Source organism: Myotis daubentonii, chromosome 10 (genome assembly GCF_963259705.1).
Source record: "Myotis daubentonii chromosome 10, mMyoDau2.1, whole genome shotgun sequence".
Classification (NCBI taxonomy): domain Eukaryota; kingdom Metazoa; phylum Chordata; class Mammalia; order Chiroptera; family Vespertilionidae; genus Myotis; species Myotis daubentonii.
This window is the reverse complement of record NC_081849.1, coordinates 67,992,160-68,015,631: the sequence shown is the minus strand read 5'-3', so window position 1 is coordinate 68,015,631 and position 23,472 is coordinate 67,992,160. Positions and strand designations below refer to the sequence as shown.

The following is a 23,472-nucleotide window of genomic DNA, read 5'->3' as shown; positions in this document are numbered from 1 at the left end:
TTCCATACCTATTGTTTATTTAAATCAGACCATCGGAACAAAAGAGAAGAGTGACATTCAAATGTCTGAAAGGGGATGGTCACAATAAACATGTTTTGAGTCCTTTGGTGCTTGTTGGAGAACAAGGAACATAACAAACACTTGCATAAAGACAGAATTGATGCCACCTAAATCTAACTAGTAGAGTTAGAAGGATGGATTATTTATTCCCACTTAACCACAAGGTAAATTCCTTTATCAAGTCCAGTTCCTATGCTCCATAATGCTAAGCAAACTTTAATGCAGATACTAGTGTCAGGGCTAAAATGAAGTTTAATAGGTCAAACTTCCCTATTTCTCCAAATTTAAGTGTGGAGATTCCAAAGGGAGGGTTTTACTCTGCCTCTGAAAAATGTTCATGGCACTCATTTAAGCAGATAACCAGCTATCACAGGCACACATGCAGGACATGTGCAGGGTTTTGATATTTTAGAATTATTCTGAATTTATATAATATCTGTCTTATACATTATAGAGTAGTAGTCTGCCACTTTTTATTCTGTCTGAATTCTAAATTCTATAATTCCTAGAATGTAAAAAAGAATTTAAATGAGCCATGACATTTCAGAGAAACATTTGCCTCTTGGAAATCTTAGGAATATATTTCAAGTTCTTGCAAGGGGTTCATCTGAGAAGTAGCCTCTAAAACCAGCCCGCTGGTCTTTTGGGAGACAGAAACCCCTGGTTTTTCCAAAATCCCACTGAGAATCAACTTGGAAAATGATGGTTTCATTTCACCATAGGTTTTGATAGACTGCATTATAGTCCTTTAAAATTCCTAGCAGAAGCTGCTGTGTCACTCAAGTACAGCAGTGTTTGTGCCACATGGTTCTTCCAAGTGTCAGGGAGAAGGATCAAACTTCTCCATCCCAAAACAAGAGGCGGGGGGGGGGGGGGGGAGAGAAAGAGGAGAGAGATCTAAAATGGATTATTTCCTGTGTAGTGATTTTTAAAATAAAGAATTGTTATACAGTGTGGTTCTTAGAAACTTTTTGTTTAGCGTTAAAAAGAAATCTAACCTGGCTGGCATGGCTCAGTGGCTGAGTGTCAGCCTATGAACCAGGAGGTCAGGGTTTGATTCCCAGTGTGGGGGTGTGTAGGTGGCAGCCGATCAATGGTTCTCTCTCATCATTGATGTTTCTTTGTCTCTTTCCCTCTCCTTTCCTCTCTGAAATCAATAAAAATACATTTTAAAAAATAAAAAGAAATGTAATTAGGTATGCTTCCAAGTCCTTAAAAAGTGTGTTAAGTGTGTGCGTGCGTGCATGTGTGTGTGAGTGTAGATGTATGTGTGTTTAACGCTTTCAGAAATCTGATGCTCAAGTGTTGGATATATTTAAATTTAAAATAACAGACTGTCAGGTGGCATAAATGTTAATATAATTAAATTTTCCAAGACAGACTTGCTGGTGTGGTATGTGTTTTCATCAAATGGAACAAAATCACTTTGTCTCATTACCTATCTGATTTCTTTATATAATTTTTTATGTTTTTATATATTGATCATGCTCTTTAACTTTTTAAATGTTGCTTAAGCAGAATAACAAAAACTTGATATTATTTTAGCATCTTAAAGCAAATCATTTTGATCAACCTATGAACCAATGCAAATGTAAACTGATTTCTCTATCTCGTCTTAAAAATATTTTCTTTATTTCATTTTTAAAATCCCACTTTAGTGATTATTTCTAACCTAGATTACATTTATCAACATTAAAATTTGTTTTACCTCAATTCAATGAGCTTTCTATATTTCTGTTCTGTGAATATTGATTGCATAATTTTTTTCTAAACTTTTTTTATTTGGCATTCATTAACTAAAAGCTAGCTTTTGTTATTGACTTTTTTCCTATTATTTCACCACTGTTTTGAGGCCTAGTTATTCTTTTACCTGAATATTTGTTTCCCCTTTCCCAATAATTTTCCATCTACCAAAGAAATACGAAATTTACTGAGAACTATGCGCATCATAACATTTCCTTATGTTTCTCAGTATCATGTATATGTTGACTTTCTCCCCTCTCCTTAGAAAGTTAAGTCAGCTGTGCAATCATTTCAAGCACAGATTGGCTCTATCAACATATTTAGATGGCCTATGAAATTTACCTATTGATCTGACCCTACCACATGAGAACTATCCACAGAGGTGCTCTCTTTAATTTCTCTTTTACACACACCTCTTACCAGGGCTTCTTTTAAACATATGGGTAAGTTTATTTTATATTTTTAATGCAGTATGTTTGCTTTCATCCCTGTTTCAGTTCATTAGAGTACATGGTTTAAATCTAAACTTTACTCTGAAATTCTTCATATTATCTTTACTAATGTTTTGAAATATTATTTTAAAGGTGACATTAAAACCCTTCATATTAGACTCTCAAGCTTTCACTGGCATTACATTATACCATTGAGTCTTGTGCCTTTAACGTTCTCTTATTAAATTATGTTCATATATGTTTATTCATTTTTATTTTTACATGTAAATCCCCTCTTCACCAGACTAAGCAAGTAGGACATGCCACTGGTTTAATGTTTCTATAAATGAACATGACAGAAAATGAAAATATATATATATATATATACACACATACACATATGTAACATGTATATTATACATGTGCATAAATATGTATGTATGTATATAAATCTCCATGATTAATTATACCCAAGAATTAAAGTGCTAAAACAAATTTTACCCTCAGAGTTTTACACTGGTAACTAATATTTTGAGGTAGTTTACAGGTCTTTAGAATAGATCTTAATTGTTTTAATCTCAAAATAATTCTGTTAATTGCCACTTACAGAATATGATCACTGTTCATTCCTTGTTTATTGTTTAGATACATTTTCCTCTTAATACAATATCAAATGTCACACAATCATTTTAAACTAGAGGCCCGATGCATGAAATTTGTGCAAAGGGCTCGGTCCTCGCAGCCACGGCAGCTGCCTCTGCCTCCGTCCTCGCAGCCATGGCTTCATCTGGAAGGTTGTCTGGAAGGTCATATCATGCTTTTATTATTATAGATTATTATTCGATTTGTATAAATGTGTTGAAAAGAATATGTAAAATTAGGTATTAGCCAAGTACTTATTTATCTTTTTTTTCTCAGAAAAGTGTAGGATCTCAGGCTATGTAGGTTATAATCCTTGTTTTGGCATGTTTTAAAGGGTGACCTCAGCTAGCTGTCTAAAAAACCTAGTAAGATGATATGATAGGTCAATGAGGTAACCTAATACATGCGAACTACTTAGTTTAAGAGTTAGCAGATAGCAAGCCCCCAATATATGTAAACTCTGTTATTGAATCACCATTATAATCCATGTCTTTGATTATTTATAAAATCTAGAATTATAACATATATTATACTAACATTCTTTTCATTTGCTGAATTGTAAAACAATTAATTAGTTAAGAATCTTTACTACATAGATCCCACATACAGCTTTACATTTTTCAATGTATTTTTAATATATTTTTTCTTTTTTATTGTTTAAAGTATTACAATAGTAGTGCATATGTAAATGTACCATCTGATTTGATCTTCAACTCGAGTGTAGGTAGACTTTATAACTATATACATTTTTTGACAAGAAGGGAAATCAGCAATATGATTACTATGTGTTGCCTAGTTCACAATTCTATTATTGTTAATAAAGCTGTGATCAGCACGTGGGCCATGTGATTCCTCTTCTAGAACTCTTATAATACAACTATCATCAGCTTCTTGAATATGTTGCAATATTTATCTTACCCAACTTTAGTCTTCCCTTTTTACCTCACGTGTTAAATTCCATGAGTCAGCTGATCTAAAAGTATGTTATAAAGGATTTTTAAGAACCTTACAAATGCTAGAGTAAATTTTCTTTACTCTGCTTATATTGTTGAAGTAGAAAAAAAACTTTCAAAGCATGATTCAATACTTAAAAAAATACTATGAAAGTTAAGGGCATAAAAATGGAAAAATTTGGTAATTTAAAAAAAAGATAGTTTGGTGAAGGCCAAGGAAGGCCAACATTACAAAGTTTTCATACAAATAATAAATAAAAGTAAAAATACAATAAAAATGAAGTTAACATAACTAATGGACATAGACACTGGGGCGGTGGGGGCTTGCCCGGGCTGGGAAGGGATGGGGAAGGAGGTCAATTGGGGAAAAAGGAGACATATGTAAAACTCTAGACAATAAAATAAAAAATAAGAAATAAAAATAAAAAAATAAAAAAGGACTGTGAAATGTGAAAAATAGTGAAGTTAAAAAATTTTTATCATTTTTTAAATTGTCAAATGTTAGAAGACTGTTTCCTTACTATTAATAAGGACAAAAATACCCATGCAAAAGAATAAATAAGGACATTATCACAAATATTTCAAAATATAAATAGCTAACATACTTAAGAAAATAGGTTAAACTTCACTAAAATATTTACCAATAAAAAAGAACTTGTTACTCCTAGCCAGTTTTGCTCAGTGGATAGAGCATCCGCCTGTGGACTGAAAGGTCCTGAGTTCAATTCCAGCCAAGGGTCCTGGTTTGTGGGCTTGATCCCCAGTAGGGGGCATGCAGGAGGCAACCGATCAATGAGTCTCTCTCATCATTGATGTTTCTATCCCTCTCCTTCTCCCTTCCTCTTTTGAAATCAATAAAGAAATATATTTAAAAAATAAACTTGTTAACAATCTTAAAGTTCTGAATAAATCAGTGTGAGTGATGTGTGAAGATAGGCAATCTCATACATTGTGTACATGTATGAACAGAAATTTAGTGACACTCCTTATCAAAATAAAGTTCACATTATTTACTTAGAAATTATACTTTCTGCTGTTTACAGTCTTAAACAAAACTATATGTACATGAATTTTCAGCATTGAATTTTGTAAGATCAAGATTTAGTAGCAATTAAAAATGTCTATTAAATAGGAGACTGATCATTAAGACACTATATTATTTCTGTGGACTATCTTTTAATTTTATAAAAGAGTTTCTTCATGATAGGGTATCTCCAAGGCACATAATATGAGAATAGACAAGTTGCAGAAAGTATGATTCAGTATATATGTTACCCCATATACATATGTATATAATGTTAAAATTAATAAAATTACTGGGGTGGAGAGAACATGTCTAAAATGTTTTACTTCTGAGGAATAGAATTAGGAGTTGAAGAAAACTTCTCATTTTATATCTTTCTTTTATATCTTACTAGAGGCCCAGTGCACAAAAATTTGTGCACTGGGGGAAGGGGGGTCCCTCAGCCCGGCCTGTGCCCTCTCTCAGCCTGGGACCCCTCAGGAGATAACGCCCTGCTGGCTTAGGCCTGCTCCCGGGTGGCAGAGGGCAGGCCCAATCCCTAAGAGCAGCCCCTGGTCGGGCTCAGAGCAGGGCTGATTGGGGAGTTGGGGCACAGCCCCCTGTTCTGCACAGAGCAGGGCAGATTGGGAGGTCTCGATGCCACCCTCAGTCACGCTCAGGGTAGGGCCGATTGAGGGTTGAAGCACCCAACCCCTCACACTCAAGGCAGGGTCGATGGGGAGGTTGCAGCGCCACCCCCTGTCACACACAGAGCAGGGCCAATCAGGGGGTTGGGGCGCTGCCCCCTGTCACTTACAGAGCAGGGCCCATCAGGGGGGTTGGGGCTCCGTACCCTGTCACGCACAGAGCAAGGCCAACCAGGGGGTTTGGGTGTCACACACAGAGCCGCAGGGCAATCAGGGGGTTGGGGAGCTCCCACTATCAGGCACAGAGCAGGGCTGATCAGGGGGTTGGGGCGCCTTCCCCTGTCAGGAACAGAGCAGGGCGGATAGGGAGGTTATGGCCCCGCCCCCTGTCACACACAGAGCTCCAGGGCGATCAGGTTGTTTGGGCGCTGTGCCCTGTCACGCTGATCCCGGTGCCGGGAGGCCTCATGGCTCCGCTGATCCCAGTGCTGGGATGCATATTACTCTTTTACTATATAGGATAGGGCCTGGTGCACGAGTGGGGGCCTGCTGGTTTGCCCTGAAGCGTGTCCTGGATCAAGGTGGGGGTCCCCACTGGGGTGCCTGGCCAGTCTGGGTGAGGGGCTGAGGGCTGTTTTCAGGCTGGTGGGTGACTGAAGCTCTCAACTGCTCCTTTTTTTCTTTTTTCTTTTTATTCTGGGCCAGCTTTAGCTCTGGCTCCAGCTCTGAGGCCTCTGCTGCTGAAAGCAGGTATCTGGTTTGTTTGGGTTCTATAATCGAAACTCTGTATCAACTCCAGCTCTGAGATCCCAGCGGGCTGAAAGCAGGTTTTGGGGGTTTTGTTTAGCTTCTATATTTGTAACAATCTTTCAAACTGCAAGCTCGGAGGCCTGCTAGGCAGGCGGGGAACATTGGTTTCCTCCGTCACTGAAGCAAGCAAGCCTCATTTTCGCTTCAAGCTGCCTGGCTGTCGGCCGCCATCTTGGGTGGCAGTTAATTTGCATATCTCACTGATTAGCCAATGGGAAGGGTAGCAGATGTATGCTAATTACCATGTTTCTCTTTGATTAGATAGGATTTTATATCTTTTCAATATTTCTTAGTTGTATATAATACTTTGATAAATTCTCTAAAATAAACATGTGCTTAATAGTCAATGATCACCATAACAATCATTTATGAAACAAGTACTTTATGTCAGATACTGCAGAGTCCTTCATATCATCACTCTCAGTCTTTACAAAAATTCTAAAGGAGATATTTTCATTGTGACTAAGAGAGGCAAAGCAGTTAGGAGGTGATAGATGCCAAGTTCAAACTCAGGTCCATTCACTTTTACATCAAATGTTCTATTCCAATAAAACAATGGCATATTTATGGTAGGCACAAAGCAGCATAATAACCCTGGATTTCTGGATATTCTCACCCCTTTGAAATATTGTTATGGTTAAGATCATTGTTGTGTGAGGTCATTCATTCAACCAGCTTGAGCCTGGTCTGTGCTTTAGGGATTTAGCAGTAAACTAAACAATAAGTGTCCCCCTTGTCACCCTCCTCACAGAGCTAACATTCCAGCTAATGCAGAGACAGGACAAGAAAATAGGTCAAGTGCAAGTCTCGTGGTGCTATGCTATATGATCTGCAGGAAATAAAGTGGAGAAGGGAGAAGGGCAGGAGCTCAGCTGGAAGGGAAACATAGTTAAGTGCTTAGTAGTCAGTCCCCTGTCAAGTATTGCACAAAACTCACCTCATTTCATTCTTATCATCACCCTCTTATTTTGTTTTCTCCACTTTTTGATTAAGAAAGTAAGAAGAAGTAGTTATATAAATCCTCAGTGATTATAAAATCAGAATTCATTTATGTCTGTCTGATTCCAAACCCTATGCGGTCTCTCACAAAAAAAGAGTTCCTAAAGAAACTGTGCCTAAATTGACTTTATTCTATTGAAAAAAATGTATCCTTTATTCTATCAAAAGTATCTAGCGTGATAGCGGATTTACATAAGGCAAGGGTATACAGTGATGTAAAGCATATCCCTTCAAAACATTGTGGGTACATAATCTTATAAAAATAAAAACCTCAACATTCTTTACTCTAAAATGGATACAGCAATTTCCTGCCTTGCTGCTCAAGGTGTATATTTTGCTCAAAATCTAAGTATATGATTGTAGATTTTACTTAGCTGTGCACTTGGGGCCTGTGTGCTAAGCCACTCAGGAACTGTCCTCTACGGGACGGAACACTGAAGCAGCTGCTTCTGGGAATGTACATTTGATTCTTTGGACTGCTCATGGGAGTGTGTGACATTTTCCTCTCCAGAGACGGCGGGATTGGATGGATGGCATTAGGCTTCTGATTAAATAGTGATCCAAGTAAGTTCAAGGCCAATTTAGGCATCGATTTTGCATGTATTTATTCTGATATGTCTTTCTCTAACACTGTTCATAGTTTCCTTATAATCTAACTATTTTTCAATATGTTTAAAATATACTCGTTTTTTAAACCATTCTATCTGAACTCCTGTGTTGGTGAGCTATTTCTGGATTGTCATAGTTGTATGCGTGTGTGTGTTTTATGTGTGTGTGTGTTTGCGAGAGGGAATTAGGTTGAGAATAAAATATATCAGAGCATTTTAAATAAAATTGATATGCTTAATCAAAATATTTAATTCGCTTTTATAAGGAAATCATCTTTTTAAGGTAACTAAAGATCTCTGTAAGTTATTCTTTTAAAATGAAAAGCATAAATTATAATGAAATTGTGCAAGGCCATTTCTACATTAACCTAATGAAGCAGTCTGAAAACTGAGGGGGGCGGGGAAATCCCAAAATACCTACAGTATTCTATAACATGTTGTTAATTTTTAAATAAATATGTCAGTAAAAATGCCTTGGAACAAGAAAGCAATACATGAAAAAAAAATTTAAAAAGAGTGCTTTGGATTCCTTCCTTCAGTTGCACTGCTAACGTATGATAGGATTCCCTGCATGCCCCGGGGGCCTAGCAGGAGCAAGCCAATGATAAGGACTGGCTACAATATGATGTAATGAACTAAGTATATCTCTGCCCGTTTTTGTCCTGTTGCTTTATCTCAAGGTTGACTTAGGAGCATTTATTAAAGGCCTGTCCGACAGGTGACAGTTTAACCTTCTGAATAGTTTGATTTTGCCTGTAGGATTCTGAAAATTTCTTTGTAAGAATGGATTCTTAAGATTGAGGGTCCTTCTCCCACACCTCCTCCCCCCGCCAAAGTGCAAGGCCTTCTATTTTGGCTAGATATAAAATGAATGACGTTCTTTTAAAGTAACTCATGTATCTACTTTTTAATACATATTAAAAGATCATTCTAAATAGTAATTCTGTTTACAAGTTATTTGATCATTGCATTTTGGCTGAAAACAAATTAAGAGAAATTTAATATTGTGAACTTTGTAGGTGGATTTTGCTGTCCCCATGAAATTTTTATAGGACTCACAGAATATGATAAATAGTTAAGAATTTCCAGTTAGAACAATGGGCCATTTCCTTTTTTAGAGTCTGTTTGTCATCTTTGCTGATTGACAAAGTCTCCAACTGTTTTCAAGATATTAGTCTCGTTGCACTTCAGATGAATGCTGTACAGGAGAGAGTGTTCTATTTAAACTTCATGAAATGAGCTTGGCAAGCTGGTCATGACAGTGAAGGGAACCTCTCATTACTCTCCCTAATTTACATTCCTCACACCCGTACCCCTAGTTCATCGTTTGGAGTAATGACTGTGGGGAAACAGAATGTATCACATGCAGCTTCAGTTCTTTTTCCGCCCTGGCCTCTGACTTAGTTGGATAGGCAAATGGCCAAAAGTAAATAACTAAAATGCTGCTGTGTATCTCAGATATAGGTAAGGGGTCCTTTCCAGACCACAAAAATAGACCGTTAAGAGCCATACCAGTTGTGTGATGTGTGTGGGGTTTTTTTCTTTCTTTTTTTTTTTTTTTTAAATTCCTCTGGCAACAAACCACTCACTGGGATTTGACGGACGTTGTGGTCCTTTTTTTTTCTTTTCTTTTTTTTTTTTTTAAGCATATTTAAACTCACACACTTTGTAATGAGGATCTCAGTGCAGGGTTTTTTCTGCAGAATACCATTTGATCCTACTAAGAATTGTCTGTTCAAATGTTGGAGCACTTGATTGAAAAATCCTTCTTAGCTTTTTTAAAGGTAAGTCATCTGATTTTTTTAAAACGTAAGAGATTTCTATCTCCCAAATGATGGATGACACTACTATATAAATACTCTTAAGAAGTTATATAACAACAACAAAAAGCAGTAGCTGTTTTGTTAGTCACTAGGCTTTATATAAAAATTAGGTTTGTGTTGTTTTCTAAGTTATCAATTTTCTACATTTTGTGTTTTAAAAAATATTAAAACCTTGTTTAATGCTCAATGACATTTCACTTCTTGATGTTTAAAATGTTATGTTTTTCTGTAAACATTTATTTGTTAATATTTAAAATGATTTACAATACAAAACTTACATTGTATACTTAGGCTACTTATACATGATTTTTAATTTAAATTATGAATAGAAACAATCATAAATGAAATCAATATAGTAGAATTAGTTGTTATAAATGACTTGCCACTCTTATGTCAACATGCTATCTTATATGCAATTGTTAACTACTTATTACTTTAACATATTTAATTTTCTATCTGAATCACACAATTTTGGTGAATTTGACTTTGCATGGTTAAATAAAATGTACATTTAGATATGTTCTGAGTAACTATTTTTTAAATTAGCAAACATTATAATTGTCCTGGGAATGGTAAATTATATTAATTCCAAATAATGATTCTAGATTTTATCACTAGCTCAAGTGTAAATTATATAAAATTTGTTAGCAGACTAAAAATAAAACAAAACTGATGTTTTGGGCTATTACAAATATTAAAAAAATTATTTTATTGAATCATGATACCAAGTATAAATAAAAAATAAATTATTCTGAAGAAATTAAAAGTTTCAATTTAATTACACTAAGTGAATCCATCTATAACTGTAAATGGCATAAATTCTTTAGAGTGAATCTCAAATAATTACTTGGATTATCAAGTAACATATTGAAATATATTTTTAAATTGTTTGCATGTACATTCCTATATGATTGTAAGTTAGTAATGTTTTATTTTGTTTTAGTACAGAGTTGTTTTTATTCAATTTCCAAATATGTATCTTTTATAGTATTCCTACCAGGTTTCTCTGGATCCATCAGAAGTTTTATATTCTTTACCCAAACAAACCTCACAAGTCTAAACCCTTGCCAGTAATGTCTCCTGGATCTAAAAAAAGCATTGCTTATAATATTGGTTTGCAAAATAACCAAAATTAAATTTTTAAAAGTTTTGTTATATAGAGACTCCAGCAGTCCATTGATACTTATGAAAGAAGAAATATGAAGACATTTTTTTCATTTACCAGAATTATTATTAAACCAGAACAATACATCAAACACACAGTCATCATGTAATAGATTAACCTGGGAGGAATATCATAATTATAATTGAAGAGATACTTGGACAGAGTGTACTGAAAATTTTGAAATTTACCTCTGAAATTATTATAGTTGCCACCCTTATTTTTGTAGGAAAATATCTGGTCATGGTTACTCAAACACATTTGAATCTTATGGATCCTTTTGTTCCTGAAGGAACTCACTTCGTAACTTTTTTTCTGATCTAATCACAGTGTGTTTTAGTTCATTGGCCCAAGTCATGGCTAAAAGTTTCAAGTAGCATTTTCTAACCTAGTAGTTTTCCTTCCATTTGCATGTTCTTCTAAGTTTCTGTATATATAAAATTTAAATCATTTTATCAGATTATGTTGTAAACTAAATGTTTTGCAAATAATCCTTATTTGCGTAAACTGTATACATTTATCAGACTTTTTGATAATACTTTACTTGGTCAATATGAAATAACATTATGCTATAGTTGTTTAACATAATGTTTTATAACATTTCAAAATAACAATAACATTTACTGTGATAGGAATTTTTTTATGTATTACCTCATTTAATTTTATTTTCTACCTTATTTAATGTACAATAAGCCCATTTTAGAGAAAGCTGAGTCATAATAGAGGCGTATGTGGACTGTTTTTCTATGTTAAGGAAATTGGAAGGTATGATTACAGATAGAATAGGAAATTTGAGGTACTAGTCACTCATGCGTAAGAAAATGTCATCCAGGTCTTGACATTCATTTATGATATAAGTACTCTTATCATCTGAAACATTTTCAAGTTTTGTAGTTCACATCCCAGGAAATTTTACCTCTGGACCATACTTTTTTCTGGATGGAGTTTCCCAGGGCACATACACATGGGAATAATTGCAGATTCTCTAGGAATATTCTGATTTTCTGACCTATGTATTGGAGACACTTCTCTACCACCAGGTTCTCAACATAGTGGAAAGGCATAATGGTCATAAAGCAGCCGTGGGTAAACTACAGCCCGCGGGCCGGATCCGGCCCGTTTGAAATGAATAAAACTAAAAAAAAAAAAAAAAGCGTACCCTTTTATGTAATGATGTTTACTTTGAATTTATATTAGTTCACACAAACACTCCATCCATGCTTTTGTTCCGGCCCTCCGGTCCAGTTTAAGAACCCATTGTGGCCCTCGAGTCAAAAAGTTTGCCCACCCCTGTCATAAAGTCATTCTAGAAATACTCTGATTTAACAGTTAAAATAGAAAAAAGAAAAACTCCATTTTTCTTTCTTCTTTTAAATATAACCCAAGGGAATAAAATACCCTCACTAATTCTACAGAAGGAATTAGATTTATAATCTAAAAACTGAGAGGATACAGCTAATTTCCCTGTAGACTCATGAAAGGTATAACAGTGACATCTTCAAACAGGCCTTTTAATTTCTTTTTCTTCCTTACAGCAGTCTCAATAAGTTTTCTTTTCTGTACCTGTGATCAATCTTTGCTTTCTAAACTTAGGTACTTTACGCAAGAAGCAAAGTATTACAGATATCAATGTCTTCTCTATTTTGTATGAAGGAAAATAATAAATACAGAATAAGAATTAATCCTAAGTTAGCAAATGAAATAAATTACCTACTTTAATATATAAGAAGCTGTGTTATTAAGAAAAACCAGTGTGTAAGACACAAGTTTTGCATGCTCTCAATATCTAAATTTGAAAGAAAAGTGGGGATAAACTACACTTTTTTCCCCCCTGAGGGTAAATGTAAGTGGAGGCACTGTTCAGCAGAATGTGTGATGGAGTCTGAACTTTTCCCTTATTTACATAATACATGTCTTACATAATATATTAGGCCCTCCTCGGCCTCAGGTGAGTAAAACTGATTGTAATTTTGTAAATAGGAAGCATAAGGTTAAAGTATAATTATAGTAGCTGTAATTAATATTACTCATGATTATGTCAAGGCACTGAGCTTAACAAATGAACCCAAGCATGTCAAATATCTTGCCGATGCTTAAGGAAAAAATGTTGGAAACTTACATCATGTTAACAGAATTGAATCAATCAGAAAATTTGAAAAAGTAGATAAACTTAACCTCTCTCAAAAAAAAGATCAGTACATGTTTGAATACTTCTATCTTTGCTTATATATCATCCAGACTGGTGTTGGACTAACAACTGTACAACCATGTGATTCTACAGAATAAATTTCCTGACACTTCTGTTTTCTGATGAGCCTGACTCAACAGGAGTGGGACATGGACACTATTTCACTTAAGTTTTAAGTTCACAGCTGGCAGAGTGTAGGTAGGCAGTACCCAGATATCCATATTCTTTAAAAAATATTTTTTTAATTAATTTTAGAGAGGAAGGGAGAGGGAGAGGATGTGCCCTTGCCCAAAATCAAACCCAGGACTCTTCAGTCCGCAGGCTGAGGCTTTATTCACTGAGCCAAACCGGCTAGGGCCAGACATCCCCATTCTTGACATTCCTGGGCCCAGGGTTCTTGGAAGTAAGAATGATGAGTTTTTAGCTGTAGAAATGGAGGTGTGTGCTTCCCCTCTGGGTCCTCAGGTGGACATACTTAGGACTGTTTGCTCTTTGCAGAAATTCTTCCCTGTAGTACAAGGGGCTACTTGAATAAAGGAGAAAGATTCTGAGTAAGTCAGATAGATTCATGACTACATTATGGCATGGAATCTGGAAACAAATAAATGCATATATACCTATTTCAGCACCAATAGACTTTTAAATTTGCAAATCATTTTACATTCCATCTGTCAAATTTGCGAATAACATTAATATCGAATAATTTTTAGTGGCTTACATAGGTGATAAAATAACTTTCCAACAAAGATGACTTCGTCTTTGAGTTGTGTTTTCAAAAAATGTTTCATGATAGTACATAAACAAAACTGGAACTTGACACTATGGATTTTTTGTCTCAATTTTTAAATGGCTTTGCAAAGCCATCGGTTTCCACAGAGATTCTCCTAGAGCTTCTTAAAGGTAGAAAGAAGAGTATCAGGAAAACCGAGTTAGAACAGGGTCTCTGGGTTCCCAGCCCTGCTGTAATCATAATAATCTGCCTATCGGTCTTCCATGTAAGAATTTGAGTAACGAACTGGTTCAGCTGCTTAAATTAAAAACTTATCTGGTCTTGCCCTAGGCTGTTTTTCTCAGTGGTTAGAGCACCAGCCGTGGACTGAAGGGTCACAGATTAGATCCTGGTCAAGGGCTTGTACCTTGGTCGCAGGTTCAATCCCCAGTGCCAGTTGGGGCGTGTGCAGGAGGCAACCAAAAGATATGTCTCTCTCACATTGATGTTTCTCTCTCTGTCTCTCCCCCTCCTTTCCTCTCTCTCTAAAAAAGACCAAAAAATCAATGGAAAAAATATCCCCAGGTGATGATTAACAAAAATTAAAATGAAAAGAACCTTATCTGGTATTAATATCTTCGTTTTACACACGAGGAAATTGAGGTATAGTCAGATTAAAAGACTTGCTCATGGTCACCTAGCAAGAGAGTGGAAAATCAGGTTTTGGTTTCATCACAATTACATTAGGTTGGATCCCTGCATTTGAGTGCAACTTTAGTTTATAACTTGCAAATAAGAGTTGAGAGATGGTCTATGCAATTGGCTCTCAGTATTACTTAACTAGAGGCCTGGTGCATGAATTCGTGCACATTGAAAAGAAATTAATTAGAAGGTGGCCGGCGGGGTGGGACTGGGTGAGAAGCTGGGCATGCACTGGAGCCAACCTCTCTGGCCAGCCGAACCTGGGCCAGTGCCGGGGTTCAAAGGGCGTCTGCAGAGTGAGTGGGGTCCCTCCAGCAGGTGGGATCCCTTGGCCTGGCCTGTGGGGATTGGGCCAAACCTGGTAGTCTGACATCCCCCGAGGGGTCTCAGAGTGCAAGAGGGCACTCTGCAAAGTTGTCGCTTGGCAGTTCCTGTGTTGAGCGTCTGCCCTCTGGTAGTCAATATGCATAATAGCTGCTAGCTGGTCAGCTGAACCTGACTCAACAGCAGTCATTTAGCTATATATATATATATATATATATATATATATATATATATATATATATATATATGCTATCTTGAATAGGGTTATTTGCCTCCCTCCCACCAGAGCTCCTGCAGCTCAGGCCCAAAGTCCTTCTACTTCTGAATTCCCTCCTGTACCCACAACCAATTACTATGGTTGTTTACAAGATTATGTTTCAAGACGAATTCAAGATGCTGTTTAGTTATACTTTGCAAGGCAATTCTACTTGATATTATCCAGTTCTTACTATAAACTTTAAATAACTTGGTCTATTGTATTATGGCAAGCACAGGCAACACCATATTTGGTAGCATGTTGTATGATTTTAGAGGGGAGAGAAACCTATCTTCACACTCTACCTTCAAGCAGTTAATAAAAAAGCCAACCCCACTTGCTCAGTGACACGAAATTCCACAGGGAAAATGTCAAGTGTAGGCTTATGTGTTTTTTCATTTTATATTTGAAAAAACACGTGACACTCATGACTCAAACCTCTTAGCCACCAGAACCTCGCTATGAATGAGTTTGTTACATCCTGACTACCGTGGAAGTATCCTAGGTATAAGAAGATATATAGAGAGAAATCACAATGGATAAGAAGTAAAATAAATAAATAAAATTGCCATGGGAAATTTTTGTAACATTTATCTTTCTCCATTTGGGGAAAAAAGTCTTAATCTTTTTATTGTCTTACCACTATTTTCTTAGCTATGCAAATAATACTTTTGAAAAACTAAATGGTTCTACAGTAGAAATAAATATTAATAAAATTATAAGACTTGTACAGCTGTTGCAATAAAACTGCGGAGGAAAATCTGAGACCCTAACAAAATATAATTTTTATTATTACATTTAAAGTGTTGACAAAAATATGTTGTGCATGAATCTTTTTTTGTACCCTATGTTCTGTTGGTATGTATGTTTTCCTTGGCCATAGGCACTTTGAAGTAGAGAATATTTGTTTATAAACTACAAAGCATTCTGACTGTTCACTAATGTTCGGTCAACCCCACTTTAAAAAATGCTGTTAGAGCCCTGCTGGCATGGCATGGCATGGCTTGGTTGAGCATCGACCTATGAACCAGGAGGTCATGGTTCCATTCTAGTCAGGGTATATGCCTGGGTGGCAGGCTCCATACCCAATAGGGGGTGGGTAGGAGTCAGCGGATCAATGTTTCCCTCTCATCATTGATGTTTCTATCTCTCTTTCCCTCTTCCTTCCTCTCTGAAATCAATGAAAAATATTTTTAAATGCTATTACAATCATAATATCATGTACTTTCAAATATTAGAAGTAATAAGTTCTTATTACTTTGTTACAAAAGGAACCATTCATTCCAACAATCATTTTCTTCCAATTTTTATGAAATAAACACATAGTAGAAAGATACCAAAAAATTGACCAGGTGAAATACATACTGGCACAAACAAGTTCATTTTAACAGTTGGCATGGATCAGTTGCCCATGACAATATAATATTACAATATAATCTGAATATGTACAAAAAATTATTTGAGACGAGTAACAAAGCAATGCTTAGCATTAAAACTAGGCATCATTTTCCATTATATAATTTCTTCAAATTCTTTGCACCTTTAGTCTATCTAAAAGTCAATAATTAACAATAAAATTGAAAGTAAAGGACGTTTCTTTAAAATATTTCAATATTTTCAACAATTCAAGAAACAATTTAGGCATAAGTTCAGCAGTCATGAAAATGGGATTTTCTTTTCATAGCAATGATAATCTTGGTGATATTAGCATTCTAGCATTCATTTTGTAATATTGTATTTCCCCAATTTATCCATGCTTCTTTTTTTGTTTTAACAGATAGCTGACAATGACTGGAAGAATTGATTCTTTCTGAGACACATCAAATCACTTTCCATAAAACCCATATCTTGCTGTTCATTTGTGAATAAGGTATAGTAAAGAGAACATGTTACCACATTTGCTTAGCTATTAGATGGAGCAGGCATCATCCCACTCACATTCAGTTTGAAGGGAAACTCCAGACAGAGTATGGCAGGTGTGTTTGAGTAGATAAGCCAGTAGAGGGTGAGGATGCAACTGTCATAGGCTGGGAGAAGGTAGATTAGGGTGAGAGCACAGTAAGCATGTTCTCCTTAGATAAGATTTTCATGTTAATTATCCATAAGAAAACAACTAAGGGGAGAATTTTTTTAAATGCTGCATATGACAATATTTTTAATTTCTACCCCTGGTAGATAGTAAAAGGCAAGAAAGGGGAGGACCTGATCTAGAAAATCAGTTTCTTAACAAAAGAAAGAAAAGCACTTGTTTATTGATAACTGGGAAAATAATCTGTTTCATAATGTGTTTTCTTGTACTTTGATCTGTTTGTATTGATATTTAAGCGTCTGTTTTATGATCTCTTCCTAATGACAGAACCAGAGTTCTTGGAACCCGGGAGTTTGAAAGGAGCAGGTGCCGAACCTTTACTTTTTCCCTGAACAAGAAAAATGGGCTGTGATCGGAACTGTGGGCTCATTACTGGCGCTGTCATTGGCGCAGTGCTGGCTGTGTTTGGCGGTATTCTAATGCCAGTCGGAGACTTACTTATTAAGAAGACAATTAAAAAGGTACAAGTAGTCAAAAGGATATTTTTTGTCAGCCTGATTCATTCTATCTTCTTTCCCTTATTTGCTTTGGGTACCTGTTTTATATTTTATGGTAACTGGTAACTTTGTGTCCTCAGGACAAAAGTGATTATGGGCTACCACAACTGTACATAATAGAAAAATGTTAAAAGTATATTTACCATAAGTGAATTACTACCTTAGGTACAAATATTCAAATTCTGATAAAAGCTGTTCATAGGGGTAAGTTGAAATAATTGTTTACGTCTAAAAAAGTATGCTTTTGAATAAAAAATAGGTAAGTGTATAAAAATATCTTGGTTAAAACTGAGAAAAGTAAATGTGTATGTATAATATAGAATATAGAACATGTATAATATTAATATATAAACACATATACATAGTCACTTAAACATAAATATGTTTACTAATGGATCAGAAATTTTTGGTAAAACTGATAACTATTTTTTTATTTGGTAAACTACTGTGGGTTTTTTACAATATGTGTACTATTGTAAAAAATATATGGTTGTCATAAATATTTCCTATTTATAAAGCTTTATGTTTTAGAAAATGCTTTCAGAAATGTTATATAGGACATATGCCAGTGTATATGCAACAGCAGAGTAGTTGTAACCTAGTTAGAGTAATTCAATAGATAGGTTTGCACAAAAACTAGAATTAATTTCCCACCCTAGTTCCTTAGCTTCACATGCACCATCTTCAACTGATAGACAGAGAAAGACTAGGATAAGGACATACCGACCTGCTGGAGTCCTAAACCCAGGATGGCAAATTCAAACAATTTCAGAAATTTGGAGACAGAGTAAAAAAAAAGGGGGAAAAAAAAGTGAAGCTGTGAAGAACAAGAGAAAATGAAGAACAGGAACTATTGTGAATGTGAGAATGTGTGCCCTACCTGAATACATGTATGTTTCTTTTTTTCAAAACACAATTCTGGCCAAAGAAAACATGTCTGAGTACTGGCCTCAGTTCTCAGCCTGATTAGATGTCAATGGCCTAGACAGAGGGTTAATAAGTACAGTGCACAATTGAGAACAATAAGAATTAAGTCATAAAATGGGCTATACCTACGAATTCATACTGAAATTTCTGTTACTGTCAAGGCCTTTATCTTCATCATCCATTTATCTATATTTGACATCTTCCTCTTACGAGGAATATAAATAAATACCATTTCATTTCACAGAAGCATTGACTTAATTGACTAATACAAAGAATTCATTTTAAATCTATTTCTGATTATGACAATTACTATTTTCTATTCCTTTATTTAGCTAAAAATTATAAAGTTAAAATAAATAACCTCACTGTTCCATTACAGCTGCTGTCTTATGGAAAAATAGGACATTTTTTAGGTTATAGTTCCTGTACTTGCATGCTATATTTGCTCCATACTAATATTGAGGTTTGTGGCTTTCCTATTGCTAACAGATCATAAATCTTCAGCCCTGAGAATTTAATTAAAATATTATAAATTGAATGTCATCCACTTCTTTGGAATTCCCAATTTTATTGATATTACTTTTGATGTGGTTTGATAGAGACAGATAGGTCTCAGTGAGATGAAGCTTATGTGACTGTGTGAGATGGGATCGCCATTGCTTAATATCCTTCCTGCTCTGCTCTGTCATCTGCACGCCCGCCTGGATTTCTGTGGGGAAAGAACAGATGCAGCGTGTGTGCTAACACAGAGACTACAACTTACCTTTTGGAAAAGTTTCCAGAATAGAAATGTCACAATAATGTCCCACTGCAGAGCATTTTAGACCAAGACTATTTTTTCTAGTACATAATTGACAATCAGTAGCTGATTATTGATCATCATTTATTTAATTTATTCAGTAATAGTAGTACCTATAGAACCTTTGTTAGGTGGCATGCAAACTACTTGCATCTATTTTAATTGTTCAGTATTTATCTCATGTTCATAATAGCTAACCCTGAGGAAATAAGAGTTTTGAGAATCAAAAATTTGCTTTTGTATAGAGACAAAGAAAGAATAAAATAAAATTTATCTCAACAAATGTATGACTGGGGGAAAGCATATTGTAAACAAAATATAGAGAGACCTATGAGACTCATAAATGAATTTTAAATTGTATAACATAGAAAAAATAAATGCTATTTAGAAAGAGAGCTCTTAGCATATTCAAAAACTTCAAGAAGAAAGTGAAATTTGAGTTGGAATTTGTAGTACCATAGAATTGTAGAAGTTCAAAGGAGGCTGCAATAAAGGCATGAAAGGGCTGATAAATGCTATGGAAAAAGTTGTGAGAGTGCAATGAAATGTTGTAAAGAAGAAATAAGGAAAATAGAGGATGCGCCAAAAATATGGGATTAACAGGAGATGATTAGAAAGACAACAACATGGGGTAAGATTTAGGAAGTTTCGAACATGAGCAGAAGAATAATTAATGATCTAGGCAATAGTCATTGGTGTATTTTTATGATAGGTGTGCAGTTAGAAGTTGATATTAAATGGCTAGCATTTATTTAGTGCTACTAAGAGCCTCACATATACTCATTTATTTAATGTTTACAAATGTCCATGAGAAGGTACTATTATTTTACCCATTTTACAATTACAAGATCTTAAAAAACACTTGCCAACTCACCTAGCCAAAAGGAGGAGGAGGAGGATTCAGTTTCAAAACTAGCCAATCAATCTCAAGGCAGAACGTAGATGATACAAATCTTGTGCTCTAGCTATGGTAGACAGCGTTGGAAAGTAAAAAGACAACAAAACACCAGCACAGCTAAACAGGGAAAAACCTTTCAAGGAGAATTTATGATGACTCTCTTTTAGAAAGATCTTTGCACAGTCTGTAACAAAAGTCATTGTTCTAGTGTGATAGCCCATAGGAAGAGCTGACGGGACATGAGGCGCAGTGGCAGTTTGGACGGAGGGACTAAGTTAGGAGAGAGAGTAGAACAAACTACATATCTAGTCTCATGACTAAGAGAAATGTGTACCTTAGAAGAATACAACACAGAGATTTTATTATCAATGGTCTGATAATGATTTCAAATGTCAGAGTTCAGGTGGATTTTATTATGACTACACAGATAAAACTAAACTGGATTTGCTTTCCGGAGAATATGAATGTAGAGACAAAGGGGCAGAGAGAATACTCTCTGACTTGTGCATAATTCAGAGGTAGGAAGACAAAACAGAAATGGAAAGAAAGAAATGATTTTAAATGAAGAAATAAAAACAAAAGATTGTAATTTGGGGGCAGTTAATAGGAGGCCAACACTCAAGGAAAGAGAATAAAATGTTCTCAGGCAGACGAAAATGAAGGAAATAATGGTTAAAACATGGCCTATAATTTTGAAAGTATAATTTCAGTAGGATAGGGTAGTAAATGGGGGCATGAAATAAAGAAATAGAGTTTTTTCTCTTCTTGTTTTGAAATGAGGGTGTACTGTGCAATCTTTTAAAAGACAAAAGGTATGAATCTAGACTCTAGAAGAAGGAAAAGGTACAAAACTGAAATTTAAGAGAAGAATGAGCTCCCCGAACCTATTAAACGATGGTTTACATTGAATCCCAGTTCCATATCCATTAACTAAGACAATATCAGAATCCCTTCAATAGTTAGTCTTTGGTACATTTGTTACTGAGCCTGATTTTTGTCTCACGTCTCTATATAATCATGTTGAATTGACAATTTTGGTCACATTAAGATGCTGGAACTTTTTCTTTGTTTAAATAAGACTTCATTTTTTTCCCTTTAGTTTACAAAACTATGTTTTAAACAAGACTGACATATGTATCTGTTTAGCATATAGTAAGAGTCAAATGGCTGAATTATATACAAACTCAGGAGCCAATTGTCTTACCCCTGCCTCAGGAGCACTTAGGATATTGCTGTTATATTAAAAATATGTACAAGATTTTGTACTGGCCACTTTGTGTTTACCATTAAAACTTATTGAAAATGATTTTCTTTATTTAATTGACTAATAGCAAATTGATAAAGTTAGTATCGGTACACTAGCATTATTAAAAAAAAGAATTAAAGTACTTAGTTGGAAAATATTAGAAAATCACCTTGTATTGTTGTTATTTATAAAATATAGGGTCGGAATCTCTGATGCCATCCAGTTCTAAAAACTGACACCCTGACACTAGCATTTGAAATGGTCTAAACTAGCTCAGAAATTTTCCTTCATATATGAAGTTTACTCTTTATTTCCAAGGGATGTTTTTTAGGGACTTGATCATAGTGGAAAACTTTCTTACCAATTTTTTATACTGTGATTGCTAACGGCTTTGTGTTGAGTCAGCAAGTTTATGTAATCTTGCTAAGTAGATTAAAAGCCAATGGCTCAAGCTGCTACAAATGTGCAAGGCACTTTGGAAAAGGTCAAAGTTCTGCCACCACTTTCAAAAGATAATTTATCACTCCACTTTGTTAATGTTACTTGATAAATGCGTAGTGAATATTGTGTAACATAAATAATTTTAAATACATTTTTATTTAATTTCCCTAGAATATTAACCATGGAACACCAAGAATGGAATTAAGTTTTCCTTTTATTTGCCTATTAAAAGACAAATGTTCAGTTATATCATCATTTAATTATACCATCCTTTTTTTCCTCCAATCCTTGAAAGAATGATCCTTTTAGTAGCTTAAAATAAATGCTTTCAGAAAAAGTAAATTGAAATAATAACTATCTCTGTTCACTAAAATGACTAGGTTTTTTAATCAATAGACCACATTATAATAATATACATTAATTTATATTAATTCACATATATGCTTATAGTATTTCTACATATAACAAAATAGGTCATACATTTTCTAGCATTTAAAATTTAAAAATAAATGTCTGAAGTATTAGTTGTTAAATAATGTAGGATTTTTAAAAATTTAGTGACAATATCTGAGCACATGAAGTAATTTAGAACAAATTTTAAATTAATATAGCAGTAAAAATGGGTTGAACACTAGAAATATTTCATTTTAACTGCATTAATAAAATCACTTAAAAACAATGTTTCAAGAAATAGCAGGTGAGCATATATAATTTTCTTCCTCCAGCCCAATATAATATGAACATAATTTAATTTTCATGCCAAATACTAAATCTCTTATTTTAAGTTCCCACATAAACTTTGGGAGCAAATTTCCTGAATTTTAGAAATATTAAGTTCAATCTCTTTCACTGAATTTTATTCTGGATTTTAATTGGTAACTTGATAATCTGAGATTAAGGCCATTTTTTGACTCAGCACACACACACACACACACACACACACACACACACACACACACACATAATGCATATGAAAATGAGAACTGTTTTTGAAATTGGGGAAATTACTTGTAGCTGATCCTAACAGAACAAGTTATGGTAGAGTGGGGAGAAAAAATATTATTTTTAGTTGCTGCTTTTTAAAGAAGTTTTTATTTCACTGGAGTGAGTATAAATATAAAAATAATTAAGTAGCAGAAAAATAAGTTTCATGGGATAGTGCATGACTTATTGCCACATGACTTGTTTAGATAATAAATAATATAAATGACACCATTAAGGCAGCCTGGGAATAAATTACATTAGCATTTTCCCTCTATAGAGTGGGTAGGATTTGTATAGTAATAATAGCTAACATGGTTATTGAATGCTTGCTATGTTCTAACTCTTTTTTAAGTGCTCATATTTATAACAAACTATAAAGATAAATATTTAATTAAACTATATTCAACTAATTTTGACTTTCAAAAATATTAATTCGTATGGCTTAACCTAATATTATTATTCTCACTTTACACATCAGAAAACTGAGGTACAAAATAATTTAACCTGCCTGAGTTTAAATGATTAATACAA

At 34.7% G+C, this 23,472-nt stretch overlaps 1 protein-coding gene across 6 annotated transcripts in view; it reads left to right on the top strand.

The window, feature by feature from the left end:
- Positions 1 to 23,472, top strand: part of CD36 (CD36 molecule) — a 59,924-nt gene that overhangs the window by 11,000 nt on the left and 25,452 nt on the right. For 2 of the 6 annotated variants that reach the window (XM_059712705.1, XM_059712706.1), the window contains exons 2-3: positions 16,838 to 16,930; positions 17,417 to 17,610. In XM_059712705.1, the coding sequence (XP_059568688.1) occupies positions 17,491 to 17,610 (120 nt within the window). In that variant the 5' untranslated portion in view covers positions 16,838 to 16,930; positions 17,417 to 17,490. Of the gene's footprint in view, positions 1 to 2,205; positions 2,247 to 7,827; positions 7,853 to 9,527; positions 9,681 to 16,837; positions 16,931 to 17,416; positions 17,611 to 23,472 lie in introns of those variants that run through there. The other 4 variants (XM_059712708.1, XM_059712707.1, XM_059712709.1 and 1 more) reach the window with 4 other exon arrangements.